General features: G+C 40.5%; 1 protein-coding gene across 1 annotated transcript; it reads right to left on the bottom strand.

Annotated features, from left to right (window-relative positions):
- Positions 1 to 3469: 3469 nt before the first annotated feature.
- Positions 3470 to 11359, bottom strand: LOC101675843 (gastrula zinc finger protein XlCGF67.1-like). The gene is made up of 3 exons (XM_013052792.2): positions 11277 to 11359; positions 7663 to 7771; positions 3470 to 4918 (listed from the first exon to the last, which is right to left on the bottom strand). The coding sequence occupies exons 2-3, from the start codon at positions 7714 to 7716 to the stop codon at positions 4307 to 4309; spliced, it is 666 nt and encodes a 221-aa protein (XP_012908246.1). The 5' UTR covers positions 7717 to 7771; positions 11277 to 11359; the 3' UTR covers positions 3470 to 4306.
- Positions 11360 to 15963: the final 4604 nt, after the last annotated feature.

Here is a 15963-nt window from a genome sequence, read left to right as displayed (position 1 = left end):
CATTCCTGTCATAAACATAATTTCCTTTAGCTTTTTGGAACTCTAAGAGCTTCTTTGGAGTCTTTGCCATATAAGTTCAAAGTTTGGGCCTCCTCAAAGTAGTTTCAATTGCCATTGTTTCTCTTGTATCGAGAGAGATACTCTATTTCTCTGCATCTCTCAGTTTTTGAGATAACAAAGGTTGGTGTGGCAACTTTGGATTCTGATACATCCCTCTCAGGGCTCACTGATGTCACTTTGTTTTGTTAATTTTGTTAGTTGGCTTCATGGTTTCCCTGGACTAGTTTCTGTGGAATCCATTTTCCCCGACAGTGTATAGTGTCTGAGGTCAGTGCTCAGTTTCCCCATGGGCTTCCTAGAAGTCACCCCGGCTCAAAAACTGTAATTTCCAGCCAGTGATCAATCAGAGGTTGTGCTTAAGCCCCATGAGCCGGTAAGGCTTCCACTCCATGTTCACGGATCTGTGTATGACTTGGGGAATTCTTTCAAGCCTGCCCCATGTCTAACAGCGACTAGCACCTTTCAAGTGCCTGTCTGGTCTGTCCTTGATGTGTGCGTGATACCTAGACAGGCGCACAGCCTTCCCGATGGATTACTGTAACTACGACTGTGCAGGCCACTTTTTAGCTATTTCCCTGGTTCTTTCTGTTAAACTTCTGATGGCCTGCCGTTTCATTTGTTGTTACTCATTTTATAGAACTAGTAGAGTTATAATTGTTTACAAATAAGGTCTCTATTTTCACCAATGTCTAAGTCATACATTCCTCCCACTTTGTACCAAATTAAGGCAGCTCCTTCTGTGGAGCTGCCGCCCTCCCTTCTTGTCTTTCCCTTTGGACAGATGTCTCATGGCTCCAGTGCAATAGACGAGCTGGAAGGGTCAGCCAATTTTTCCTGGAGTGACACATCTACCCTACAAGTGGAGCTGTGGAGACTTCTTGGCTTCTCCTCTTGGCATGTTAACTCCACCCAACCAGTGGGATTTTGGAGGAGAAATGGGAGCTCAAGATCTTTTTGAGTCACCCCTTCCAGGACAGAACCTCTGTTCTGTAAGTGGGTCCTCGGAGGATGATAGCTTGCTATCCTTTCACCTTGTTCCCTGGCATGAAACATCAGCCCTACAAACTAGAGCATGGTGGTTGGGGTGCGATCAGGATCCCAGTGTCCTTGGCTTTCCTTGCCTTAGGCAGAGCCTCTGCTGTACAAGCAGGATCTAGGTTGGGCATGGAAGCCCCAGTTTTCTCAGCTGCAGCTAACTAAAATTGAGCTACTGTAACATGGAGCCAGATCGGTAGATGTGGCTCTCCTTTGAGGATATCAGACTTGGATGAGATTTCAGACCCTTAATAGGATCTTTTTTCTGAGTCCCTTTATTTCACTGAAAAGATTTATCAGGTTTTTGATATTTAAAGTCTTTTAGAGGTGTGTGGTTGGCTCAATCCATTGAGTGTCCAACTCTTGATCTCAGCTCAGGTCTTGATCTCAGTGTTGCGAGTTCAAGCCCCATGTTGGGCTCCATGCTGTGTGTGAACACTATTTAAAGAATATTAAAGAAAAAAATAAAGAAAATACAGTATTTTAAATCATTCTCTTATTATTTGAAGTCTAGAATAGTTGGGTTTTTTTTTTTTAAACTCTGTAAGTCTCCAAATGTCTGAACTCTATTTGTTTTCATTTCATAATATTTTGCCCAAGATGATCTTTCTTGTAAGAGTTTGCCAAAGGCAGCTAATATCAATCAGCAAATCTTACCAATATTCTGTTTTCTAATATTGAGGTGTCAGCACGTAGGCTTATGTAGAGGAAGGCAATATTATCGTATGTTTTGCCAGTTGGTCACCATCTTTCCAGGCTCTGACATCAGTTTTCTCTCTGCCCCAGTATTAGGCCAATGTTATGTATCTTAGTTTTTGTTAAATTAGCAGTACACTTCTAGAAGCAACCTCTAAACAAAGTGGCTTAATACAGGAAGGAGGCAGGGCAGTCGTTCCAGCGGCATACCCTTGTGAGAATGAAACAGAATGAGACATGCACGCCCCCACAGACCTATCCCTTCCATCAAAGCCCTGATCACAGTGAATCGTTTCCTTATCTGTTTAATTACAATAGGAACTCCAATTATACCCTTGGAAAATACAAAAATAGCTAACATCTTGTGAGAACCATACATACATGTATAATCCTTGCAATGACCCAAGAAATCATGACACTATTCTAATTCACCAAAGAGAATAAACAAATCCAGAATCCAGATCTAGCTGGCCCCGGAACGAGAGTTCTCCCAACACATTCTGTATGCTTCCTGTCTGTACTCCTAAATCTCTGTTAAAACTCACTTCCAAAGAATGAGGCTCCATCTTTAATTAATAAATAAGGAACAAGTAGATTTCTAATACCATAGATAGTCATATGTGAATTTGCAGGATATCTCCACAAGTTTAATTTTTAAAAATGAATGATTCTCTGGGGTGCCTGAGTGGCTCAGTCAGTTAAGCATCTGCCTTTGGCTCAGGTCATGATCCCAGGGTCCTGGAATCAAGCCCCTCATTGGGCTCTCTGCTCAGCAGGAGGCCTGCTTCTCCCTCTCCCTCTAGCTGCTCCTCCCCCTCTTGTGCTCTCTCTCTCTCTCTGTCAAAAAAATAAAATCCTTAAAAAATAAAATAAAAATGAATGATTCTCTCTGAAAAAAATCCCTACATTTCTGAATTCTAAAATCCTTATTAAAGTATTTCTTACTATTCTAACACAAGGTGAATTAGGAAATGCCAAATAGACAGAAATGAACAGTACAATGAACCCACATCATATTGTTGAGTTACAAAATACTTATAATTTGTATCTTCCGCTTTATGAAGTAATCCAATGAAAAAGAGCATTAGCGTGTGTATTAGTTTGCTAGGGCTGCCATAACAAAATGCCAAAAACTGGGTAGCTTAAGAAACAGAAATTTGTTTTCACATACTTCTGGAGAATAGAAGCCCAAGATCAAGGTGTCAGAACGGTTGGTTTCCTCTGAGGTCACCCTCCTGCTGTCTCTTCACAGGGTCTTTCCTCTATGCACCTGAATCCCTAGTGTCCTAATCTCCTCTTATAAGGACACCAGTCAGATTGGAGTAGGGCCAACCTCATGGCCTCATTTTAATGTCACTGCACTTTAGAAGCCCTATCTCCAAATACAGTTGTACCCTGATACTGAGCATTAGATCTTTAATTAAGGAAGACAATAACAGTATGTAAGAAGAGGGTAATTTAGTCACTGAAAACAATTATTTAAACCAGAGTGAATGTTGTAAGAAGATGTGGTTATTTTCTTCCAGTCATTCTTGTATACCTATATCATACATATGTATGAACAATAATAATACATTGTCATATTCTTTCATTGATCAAAAATCAAAAGTCAAATATATGTGTGTGTATATATACATACATATATATGTGTATACACACACACACACACACACACATGTATAGCAATCAACAGAAAAAAGTTTATTTTAGACCTGGATTTTTTTAAATTGAAGTATAGTTGAAATATAATATTAGTTTAAAATTCTTGAATGACATGTTTTGTGTTAAATAGAAGAAAATAGTATTATTTAATGTGGAAGATCTTGGTCGATGTCATTGTACTTGTAATACTTACTTTATATTCATATTTATATTAACTTCACATGTAGAATTCCAATATATGATTTATGTTCTGTGGTCCATAACATATTATAATACAACTAGAACTATAATGTTTTCATACTTTGCAGATTGTCCATGTATGCTTTTCTAATTATGTTCTGATTAGTCCACTTATGAATACTCCAATGGTCTTTACAGGCCACAGTGAGCATTTATACTTTAACATGGATAACATCCGAAATATGATTTCTACAAAAACAAAGCTGCATGCTTTAAAAATATGTTGAATTAATAGGGTTGACTTCTTGATACATATAAGATTTGATTTCTCCTGAGGCTTTTATTTGAGGATATTCCCATATTAGTTTCTCTTTTAAGGAATTTTTTCTTTATGAGTCCTTTTATGTCAACAGAAGGTTGAGCTATGTCTGAAGGCTTTCCCACATTGACTGCACTCATAGGGCTTTTCTCCTTTGTGAGTTCTGTGATGTATACTGAGGTCAGACTTCTCAGAAAAGTCTATTTACACTCATTACATTCATAAGGTTTCTCCCCATATGGACTTTCTGATGTTTCATAAGGCAGGACACTTCACTGAAAGCTCTCTCACACCTGGTACACACATAAGGTTTCTCTCCTGTGTGTATTTTCTGATGTACAAAGAGGTGTGACTTCAAGCTGAAGGCTCTCCCACATTCATCGCACCCATAGGGTTTCTCTCGAGTATGAGGTCTCTGGTGAATGTTGAGAAAAAGGCTTTCCCACACTTAGGGCATTCATAGGGTTTCTCCCCAGTATGGAGTCTCTGGTGTTCAATGAAGTGTGACTTATGGGTGAAAGCTTTTCTATATTCAGTACACCCATAAGGTCTCTCGTGAGTATGGATCCTCAGACGGATAACAAGATTGGATTTCTTGCTGAAGGCCTTCCCACACTCCATACACACAAACGGCTTTTCTCCTGTATGAGTTCTCTTATGCATGATGAGGTCTGACTTCTGGAAGAAGGCTTTCCCACATTTGCTACATTCATTCTTTCTTGCGTATGTTCTGTTACCATTAAATGAACCCAAATAATTCAAACTCCTGTCACAGGAGTCATATTTTGGGGGTCTTTGTTTGGAAGAAACAAAGTCTGTGCTCGGAGGAAATATATTTCTAAGTGCATTACACTTGTTGCCCTTTTTCTCCATCACAGTTTCCTGGTCAATGAATGCAACATACTTCAAGTGTTTCTTGGTTCTCTTGCTGCCTTTCCAAGTGGTCATCAAGATGCCAGACTTCTTCTATAAGGAAGCATAATTAGCTATATGTTTGTGAATATTTCTGCTAATGTATTATGGCTCATAACTTTTCACCCGATAGTGAGAATGAATCTTTACCTTAAGGCTAGTATCCCTAACAAATAGAAATACCAAGTTTAATGGAATCTATACCCTTGAGCTTTGTAAGAAAACCACAACTTTAAAAAAAAAACAACTACATTTGCAGAAACAGAAACAGAGACTATGACCAAGAACACAAATATATCTTGCTATATGCAAATAGGACTTTGCAAACCGGGAAGAGAAATGAAAATGATTACAAGGTGCAATAAAAAGGGGAAAAGGAGGACAGCTCTTACGGGGTCCACAGGAAGAGCCCATCTAGAGAATTACAATGACTGGGTGAAGTGGTGATTAGACGAAGTAAAGGAGACCCTGGAGGAGGAACAGAGAGATCTGAGCTGGTGCCTCATCGGCTCATTGGATTGCTCCAGTTTAATCCTCACACATCTCTTTGCTTCCAATGTCTCTGAGCTCTTGTCTATTCATCCACCAACGTGAAGCTGACTTGACAAAGCCATCAAGCCCACTGGCAAGCAGGAACACCTTTGTAGCCAGTGCTTTGAAAAGCTGTAATGGTAATTCGTTCTTATATGGGTTTGAGGGCCCAGGAACTCGCGTATCCAGTGACAGAGAAATAAGCCACAGGATAAGCCAAATACTACCTGCCTCAGGGTTAGATTAACCATCGAATTCTCACTGCTGAGTGTCTCATCTTAGTCTAAAATAGTTCACAGACACTGCATTAATCCTGACTTTTAAATACTCTCCCCACCTTCTCTATCTACCACATATGGAAGAGGAATCACAGTTAAGAACACAGGTACTTAGAAAAAAAAAAAAAAAAGAAGAAGAACACAGGTACTGAGTCCAGATTACCAGGGTTTCAATCCTAGCTCCATCACTAATTAGACATGTGGCAGAGGTCACGTTCCTTGATGTCTTTGGGCATCAACTTCCCCTTCTATAGAAAAGGATAACAACAGTGCCTACCTCATAGCATTGTCATGAGAATTAAAGGAGTCAACAGATGTAAGGTACTCAGAATACTGCCTCACACATAATACATTTTGTTCATGAGACACCATGATTATGTGTATTATTACTGACAACTATGTGCTTGCCACTTTTGCTTTACATCATGTTTTCCAAATTTCTGGGTGCTATTAATGTGGAGATGCTAAGCAGCAGATTTCTCACTCTGGATCTAAAATCCTGTGTGTCTTCACTTTCATCTACTTTGTAAACCTCTGACAGTACGTGACTACTGTTCAACTTATGCTACCTACATCCAGAGCAATAAAGTCATTCCTTGGCTCAGAATTCAAAAATCCTCCAGAACTTCCTAACCCACTTCCTGACATATAAGCTATCAGTCTTTAAAGACAGTGAGTAGATTTCCATTCTTTATCCAACACTGGTTCCCCAGAGGCTGGACTAGATGCCTCGCCTAGGAAGATACACAGATGGCGAAAAACACATGAAAATGTGCTCAACCTCACTAGTCATTCAATGTAAATCAAAACCACTTCATATCCATCAGGACCACTGCTAGAAAAACAAAAAAAGTAACAAGTGTTGGTGAGGATGCAGAAAAACTGGAACCTTTATGCACTGCTGGTAGGAATGTAAAATTGTGTATGGTAGCTGTGGGAAAGGTCACAGCAATTCCTTAAAAATGAAAACACAGAGTTACCACATGGTCCACAAATTCATTCCTGGGAGTATACCTAAAAGAATTGAAAACAGGGGCTCAAACAGATATTTGGACACCAACGGTCTTAGAAGCATTATTCACAGAAGTGGAAACAACTCAAATCTTCATTGCAAATGAACGGATAAGCAAAATGTGGTGGTATATACACACAAGAGAGTACTATTCAGCTCTGAAAATGAATCAAATTCTATCACATGCTCTACAACATGGATGAACCTCAAAGATAGTATACAAAGTAAAATAAATCAGACATAAAAGGGCAGATACGGTTTGGTTTCGTTTATATGAGGTATCCAGGATAGTCAGATTCCTAGCAAAGCAAATAGAGTAGTGGTTAGCGCAGCCAGCAGGGAGGTAGTGTGGGGGAGTTGATGGTGATAATGAAAGAGCTTTGGAGGTGGATGGTGGCGATGGTGCCACATCAGTGTGAATGTACTTAATGCCACTGAAATGCACACTTAAAAACAGTAAATTCTATGTGATGTATATTTTGCAAAAATTAAAAAAAAAACTCCTCAAAGTCTTAAATGAAGTTGGTAAGAACCACAGGCAGAATGTACCTGGAAGGGAAAATGTTGCTCTCTAATAGCCATGCAAAGAGGGCACTAATATGGAAAGGTGATCTATGGAAATGGCATTCAGGTAAATAAGGAAATTATGCCGACCATCCCAGCTATTTTCAAAGGTCCAAGGGCTTCAAGAAGAGAGTCCTAATGCATATTTTTCAAAGATGCCAACCCTTACTGATCAACTGTGATCTTTTAAAAAATTCCTTTTAAATTCCAGTAAATATATAGTGTTGTATTAGTTTCAGGTGTACAATAGAGTGATTCAACAGTTCCATGTATTACAGTGCTCATCGTGACAAGTATACTCTTAATTTCTTTCCCCTGTTTCACCTAACCTCTCACCACTTCCCCTCTGGTAACCATCGGATCACTGTGATCTTAATTTCATTCCCTTCCAGCCACATGGGAAGCTAACTCACCTGCATGGCTAACCTGCATGGCTCCAACTTGGGATTTCTCTCTCCATCATCCATGGTTCTTCACCTTGTTCCAACTTGTGGATCATAGATGGCTTTGTGGTTTGATATCCTGTCAATGGGAAATGATACGGGATTTGGACCTAGCTAACTGGGCTTCAGGTCCTTTGAACCCTGAACTTCATCAGGGACTGCCTGATGAAGGTACCCATTTGTACCTGAAAAAGAGAGGTCTTTAAACAAACCTGTAGCCATACTTCTCAAAGACAGTCAATCTTAAATCTAATAAGACCTAGAGCCATACTTGTAAAAGTACTTCAAAGGGCTGATTATTTGGAGGAACTGAGAAAGGAAAAATAGTTAACTAGGCACATGCCATCAACACTGGGAAGTGGTCCTTACCCACTGAGATGAGGTTGATATAGTTCTCTAGCATCACATCCCTGTATAGATCCCTCTGGGGAAGCAGATACTGCCACTCCTCCTGGGTGAAATCCACAGCCACGTCCTTGAATGATACCGGTCCCTGCAACAACCCATTCCTATTCCAACTAAAGTCATCGGTATTGCACAACATGAAAAAAAAAAAGCATGGCAACTTGTTTAAAGCATGTTCATTATTTGATAACGTTTGCTGAACTTTAGCCCCATTTCATTTTGGGTGATATTATACTAATTTGGTCTCATTCTGTTTCTCTAGCACTATGTTTTGATGTCCATTTTTCTAGTTTTATGTTTCATTTTGTGGGTAACACAAAAATCATATTTGAGATACTTTACACTGTGTGTTCATTATTCATTAGACCATTCATTCACTAAATCATCAAGCAAACAGTTACTGAACACTCCATAAATATCTAGAACAGATTGTCCTAGATACAAGGACCAAATATTGAATCCAATCCAAATGGCATGGCACAGAAAAGATACTCACTTGGTATCAAGTTATACAAAGAGAAGAAGGCACCACATCAAACGCTCTTGATAAGTTGTTTTAACAAAGAAATAAAATATTTTAATTGTCAATGCTTCAAAATAACAATGTACTAAATATTTTTTTGCTACTTTTCATTTTCCTATACTTGTATGATCAACATTAAGAGGATTTAATGTTGTAACCAAAATTTTTAAAGGTCATAGAACAACTATAACCATTATAAAAAAAAATCCCACTGATTATTAAGATTGCTTTGCATGGTTTTAGCTCACATGGTCATTTTTAGTCTTCCACTACTGTTCCTATATAATGGAAAAAACTAATTCACTTGGGGCTTGGTCATTCTCTGCAGCCTTTGGGTAAAGACAGAGATATATGAATACAGAGGTAAGGGGAAGGAATGGAGCCATGACAGACCAGGTATGACTTGAAGATCCCAGAATCACTGGTGTAACAAAGCCACACATAGGTGCCTCAGCTGTTGGGCTGAGGAAGCCACTCTGTGGGAGAATGTCTCCTGGGCCCTCCAGAATTCATTGTGAGAAAAACCACAGATTTGCAATAAGATTTGTCTGCAAGAATATCTGTTGCAGCACTTTTTAACACACTGAAAAGTTGGAACAACCTAAGGAACTGGTAAAACAAACAAATACACACTCCAAAAGTAATTTATAGTCATCAAAAATGATGCTGCCAAATATTTAACTGCAAGTAATGGCAATTGGTGCCCATCCTTCTCTGACCATTTATTCATGCCTTCTGTGGATCCTAACCCGGGCTGTAGGAACACAGACAGGTTGGAGTCTGAAGGTAGAATATACCAGCAACACGTTCTTAGTGGGACCCAGGAACTGCGGAAGAGACACCAACAGACCCTGGAAATATAATGTCTACCTGGTGAGATTCGTGCAACAGTCTTTCTGGAATCTTTCTCAGGGGAGGTGAGATCCCTGTGCTTTAAGCTAAGGGAGAGTAGAGATCAGTTAAATGCAATGTTTTAGATTGGGAGACATATAAAGAGTAGAAGATTTGGAGGAAAATATTTGGGTTTGAATTTACCTGCTGGCTATTTGATCTTGGGCAAGTGAGTCAATGTCACCTCTCCAGGCTCAGTAAAATTAGAAATAATATCTGTGTTTTAGCAGTGATTAAGATAAGAATCATTGATTAAGGTAACACAAACATATTTTACAAAACAACCTAATGTTAGTATGTTAATGTGTGTGTATGTGTGTGTGTGTGTCCATACTGACTGTTCCCTCTACCCAGCACACTCTTCTATTTCTTTCTTTCTTTCTTTCTTTCTTTTTTTTTTTTTTAAGATTTATTTATCAGAAAGACAGAGAGTCAGGGAGGAAGGAGCAAAGGGAGATGAAGAGAATCTCAAGCACACCCCCCAGCTGAGCATGGAGCCAGACACAGGGCTCCATCTCATGACCCTGAGATCATGACCTAAGCAGAAAAAAGAGTCAGATGCCTAACCAGATTGAGTCAACCAGGTACCCCCACTCTTCTATTTCTTCAAGTCTTTGCTCAAAAATTACCAAGGAGGCCTCTGCTGTCTACCTAATTTGAACTTAATTCCCCCCATCTCCCTTACCCTGATCTACTTTTTGTGTATAAATTCTAATGTATCATTTACTATCTAATATACTATATGATTATGCTTATTATTAATTAGCTGTCTCTACTTATTACAAGTAAAACTTCATAACAGCAGGGATTTTTGTCTACTTCATTCAGTACTGTATATTCAGTACTATATCCCTGGCACCAGAAACAGTGCCTGGTTCATGGATGCCCAATAAATAGTCATTTTTAAAAATACAGTTATATGTAGTAAATTTCATAAAATAAGCCTTATCACAAGGGTATACATATGCAGTATTTTACAGTATTTTATCTATTTTTTAAATGTGCCTGCTTACTGTAGGATTCCATTTATATGATATTCTACAAAGGCAAAATTAACCTAGAGAGATAGAAATTGTAAAACTGGTTGGTTAAGGAGATGGGGGGAAGGGCTGACTAAAAAGCAGCAGAACTTTCTGGGGAATTAAAAATGTCCCGTATTTTGATGGGGGTGGTAGTTACACGGGTGCATCAACACACTTTACACTTTTGTTCTTGTAAATTATATGCAAATCATTCTGTGTAAATTATACCGGACCCAAAAGTACTGGTAAATAAAAATACTAGTCTTGGCTCATGAAACAGATTTCACCACTCATACTCACTAGTGGGTTGCAGCCGATGGTCTGAAAAACTGACTTAGAGGGCTGCTGTAAGGGTTAAAGGTTAGATGCCTTTGGAAAGGCAGGTAGCACTCCACCTAAAACATTTCAGACCTTCAGTAAAGCTCGGTTCTGTTTCTACACCCGGGAGGGCGCTTCTCACCTTAGTGTCCACTACTAGGCGCGCACTGGCACCGCCGGATGCGCTCCAGGCACGACACCTGCAGCGCTAGCTACACCAGCAAGAATTCAGTCCCGGGACCTCGCCCACCCCGGGCTCACAGACCCAGACTGAGAAGGGTCGCTGTAGCTTTTGACACCACCCCGATCCACGCATATCCCAAAGTCTTGCTGAACCCTATTGTTCTTTCTTATCCTCCACGAGCCCGCACCTCCAGCCCCGACCAAGACCAAGCAGACGCGGTGCTTAGAGCCTGTGGACTCACCCCCTCCCCCGGGACACTGCCGTGGGAATCAGGAGGGCACACATGCGCGGAAGAGGGCGCCACGCGCGGGGCTCACGGGAGCCGGGTCCCTTCGACTGCGAAATACATCTCCCAGAATGCCTGCGCTGCGGCGCTGCACATGCGCAGCGAGAGTCCGGGAGAGCGTGAGGGGTCGCGGCACTTTGCACCTTATGCCAACACTACGCCCCCTCCCGGGGTCTCCAAGCCCTTGCTCCAAATAGACCCAGATGGAGGGGCTAGTGGGCGCCCTGAGCTAGGAGTCCAGCAACCGCCTTAAGACCAACGTTTCGAGAATTCTACCAGGCGTGAGCACGTTTCTTTAAAAGTTTGAGGACTTAACTCTGGAATTTGAGTTTGAGCACAAAGCCTTTCAAATTTTTGTGGTCAGCCTTTCTGCTTCCCTGAATGGACCTGTGAGTACAGAGTTTTGACGAAAGGGGAAATACGTCTCAGAGATTTCATTAAAATGCCTGTAAATCAAAGTTAACAATGGCATATTTTCTAAGAACACACACAAATTAATTTTGATTGCACAAATAGGAAGATCAATAGCTAACTCGTCTGAGTAATAGTAAAAAGAAAAAACTCAGAGGGGCACCTGGTGGCTCAGTGGGGTAAAGCCTCTGCCTTCGGCTCAGGTCATGATCCCAGGGTCCTGGGATGGAGCCCCGCATCAGGCTCTCTGCTCAGCAGGGAGCCTGCTTCCCTTCCACCTCTTTGCCTGCCTCTCTGCCTACTTGTGATCTATGTCTGTCAAATAAATAAATAAAATCTTAAATAAAAAAAAAAAGAAGGAAGGAAAGAAAAAGAAAAACTAGGGAAAACCTAGAAACAGTTTACTTCTACAGGGCAGTTCGATGTTATGAAGATGCTGTGGCTCCAAATTGATCTAGTGCCACGTTATTCAATGCTCTGATAGGTATCTGTAGTTCTAGGGAAATTTTATTTGGCAAAAAAATAATTTTGGATGATCATTCTGTGTTATGCCAGGTTCCTGGCTTAAAAGTTACAACAAAAAGAAATACCTAAACATTTACTTGGAGTAAAGAATATGACTAGCAAAATAAAGATTTGTCCTTGTTTACTGAAAGGTAGCCTCTAGATGCTTGGAATTTCCCCAGTAATGTCCCTCCTAGGCCCTGATCATTCATCCTACCTAGATGATTCATGGTGGGCCCTTGGATAGTTAACAGTAAGAAGATGACTCAGGGTAGGGGCTGACCACTCCACAAAGATGTATGCCTAGAAAGTTGGGGTTTTGAATCACAAGATAGAATTTGGTGGACCTCTCAACCTCTGAGGAGTGAAGCAGGGTTGGAGATTGTGTTCAGTTTGAAGGTCAGTGATTCAGTCACTGGCCTTCATGCCTAGGTAATGAGACCTCAATAAAAACTCTGGACATTGAGCTCAAATGAACTTCCCTTGTTGGCAATATTATATATATCGTCATACATTGAGATATTCAGAGGGTATGACATCCTGACTCAACACAGAGAGGACAACAGATGTTTCATTTTTGTAACCCTTTCAGACCTCATACTATGAGTTTCTCCCTTTGGCTAGTTCTCCTTCATATCCTAATGCTATAATAGAACTGCAATCATGAGTATAGGGCTTTCCTGAGTTCTGTGAGCTATTGAAGTATCATAGGGGTACAGAGAATCCCTGAATTTTTAGCCCACTAGCCAGAGGTGCTCCGAGGGTGGTCTGAGAGCTCCTGGGCTTCTGGCTGGGGACTGAAGGGCAGACTTATGGAGGATTCTGCCCTTAACTTGTGAGGTTTGGCCCATTTCCAGCTAGTTGGTGTCAGAAATCACTGAGACTATGTATTATGCATGATTCTAGGTGCTTTAAATATATTAACTAATTTAATGCTCCCTAACTCTATGAAGCAGATTCTATTATTAACCCCATTTTAGGCATGAAGGAACTGAGACACACAGATTAATCCACTTATTGGGGCACAGAGCTAGTTAGTGGGAGAGCAAGGCAAAATGGCTATAGAGCATAGGTTGTCAACTGCCACTCTCTGGCCACATCAACCAGCTGCCTGTTTTTGCACTCTCTGTGACCACAGAATGTTTTTTACATTTGTAAATGACCAGAAAAAAAAATTTAAAAGAATAGAGTTTTATTTGGGTCTTCGTTTATAAAAGTGCCTTGTGATGACACAGAGAGGTCTTTTCATTGAAAGAAAAGTTTGATATTACTCAAAGTTTGCCTAGAAATAGGATGCAGGGTCAAAGTTTCTGGGTCCCAATTCCACTGAGGACGTTCTTCACACCAACAATAAGCAATACTCTGACATCAGCCAGGTGTCCTACGATCTAACTCAATTCTGCCACATCTCCCGGGAGATAGCATCAGATCCCACAGGTTAAGGGTTCAGTCCTACAAGACTGACACCCCCCTTCCCACTTCAGACCCTAGCCACAAGCCCAGGTTATTATATGCTTCTAACCCACCAGCTACTGAGTGGAGTTCTATGCCTCTTTCTTCAATTACAGATGCCAGTCACAAGTCCAGTTGTTATTATAGTTCTGACTGACTATAAATCAGAGGTTCCTGCCACCCCTTCCTTGGGTTCAATTAATTTGGTCGAACCGCTTAGAACTCAAACATTTTACTTACTAGATTACTGATTTATTATAAAAATATATGACTCAGGGGTGCCTGGGTGGCTCAGTGGGTTAAGCCTCTGCCTTTGCTCAGGTCATGATCTCAGAGTCATGAGATCAAGCCCCGCATCGGGCTCTTTGCTCAGCGGGGAGCCTGCTTCCCCCTTTCTCTCTCTGCCTGCCTCTCTGCCTACTTGTGATCTGTCTGTCAAGTGAATGGATAAAATCTTTAAAAAAAATTAAAAAACATATGACTCAGGAATGCTGAATGGAAGACATATGGAGACAATAATGGGGAGAGGGTGTGGAGCCTCCACGCTCACGGAACAAGCCACTCTCCCCATATCCCCACATGTTCACCAACCTGGAAACTCTTCAGACCCTGTCCTATTGGGTTTTTATGGGAGTTTCATTACATAGGCATGATTGATTAAGTCATTGGCCATTGGATTTTTATTCAACTTCCAGCCCCTATCCCATCCCTGAAGATCAGGGAGTGGGACTGAAAGTTTCATCCCTGTATTCTTGGTTGGTTGCCCTGGCAACCAGCCACAACGTTTAGGTACTTTCCACAAGTCACATCAGTAATGTAAACCCAGTTATGGTGGAAAAGGGCTATTATGAGTAATAAGACACCCATTTCACCTTTATGACTCTAAAGCAATTTCAGAAATTGAGGGCAGGAGACCAATAAGATGACAAAAGATGCTCCCATTGCTCTTATCACTCAGGAAATTCCAAGCGTTTTGGAAGCTGTGATACAGGAACCACTGACAATACCAAAGGAATAGAGAAATATATTTTGGTCACCTGCGTGACCAGGTATGTTTTTCTTATAGATTATAGTATCACACGGGGCCATAGGGAGAAGCACCAATGTTAAGAGGTAGGAGTAAAGGCGTAGACCTTTTTTTTTTTTTTAAGATATGAGTGCTTTTGAAAAATTCTAGTATAGTTAACATATAGAGTTACATTAGTTTCAGGTGTACAATATGTGATTCAACAATTCCACACATCACTGAGTGCTCATCACAATAAATGCACTATAAACCATAGCCTTTACTGACGTTTTCATAGGAAAGGATAGGCAGAACAGAGCAAACAGTCTAGGGTGGCTGGTTTGAATAATTCTGGTGGGCTTTGGGATATTGGGACTGTCCTTAATTTTTTGTTACCTGGGCCTGGATTGATTTAGGGCCAGAGAATATTAGCTTTATGTGTGACTGTTAGATAAAGGAGGTGGTTAAGAGCATGGACTTGGGATTGGCTGATTTACCTATGAGAGGAGTGCTGTCAGGCAAGTTATCACAGTAGGAATGAACTAGTTCTAGGAGTTTCCCCAGCCAGCAATGACCTCCATCCCAGGAGGTCAAAACAGCATAACATAGAGAAAATTAAAAATATGCTTAATATAAAATAGTATCTCAAGGTACATGAACATTATGTGAAATTCTAATTCTAACTTTATAAATAAAGTTTTATTGGAACACAGCAGCATTTATTTATTTACTATTGTCTATGGCTGCTGCTACTCTGCAATAGAGGAATTGACTTATGAGAGAGGCCATATGGCCTACAAAACCTAAATTGTTTACTATTCGGCCTTTTATTAAAAAAATTTGTCAGCCTCTGCTCTGTAGTAAATGCCCTTACTCTGTGTGAAATACTACACTAAAATGAAACTGTAGGGGCGCCTGGGTGGCTCAGTGGGTTGAAGACTCTGCCTTCAGCTCTCCCAGGGTCCTGGGATTGAGCCCCGCATCAGGCTCTCTGCTCAGTGGGGAGCCTGCTTCCCCCGCCTCTCTGCATGCTTCCCTGCCTACTTGTGATCTGTCAAATGAATAAACAAAATCTTTAAAAATAAATAAATAAATAAATAAATAAATGAAATGAAACTGTAAAATTATGAACATTTAAAAAAATATAAGGTTATATGTACTAAATCTTTGGGGCGGGGGAGACTCTTTAACATGTTACTATAAGGAAAAAAGATTCAAATGGAAAATATTAAAACTTTATGGTAAAGAACAATTATAAAGGTATTTCCA

Source organism: Mustela putorius, unplaced genomic scaffold, assembly GCF_011764305.1.
Source record: "Mustela putorius furo isolate JIRA1106 unplaced genomic scaffold, ASM1176430v1.1 tig00000407_pilon_pilon_pilon, whole genome shotgun sequence".
In the NCBI taxonomy this organism is placed as follows: Eukaryota; Metazoa; Chordata; class Mammalia; order Carnivora; family Mustelidae; genus Mustela; species Mustela putorius.
The sequence above is the reverse complement of the archived record's forward strand: the minus strand, read 5'-3'. Positions and strand labels throughout refer to the sequence as shown.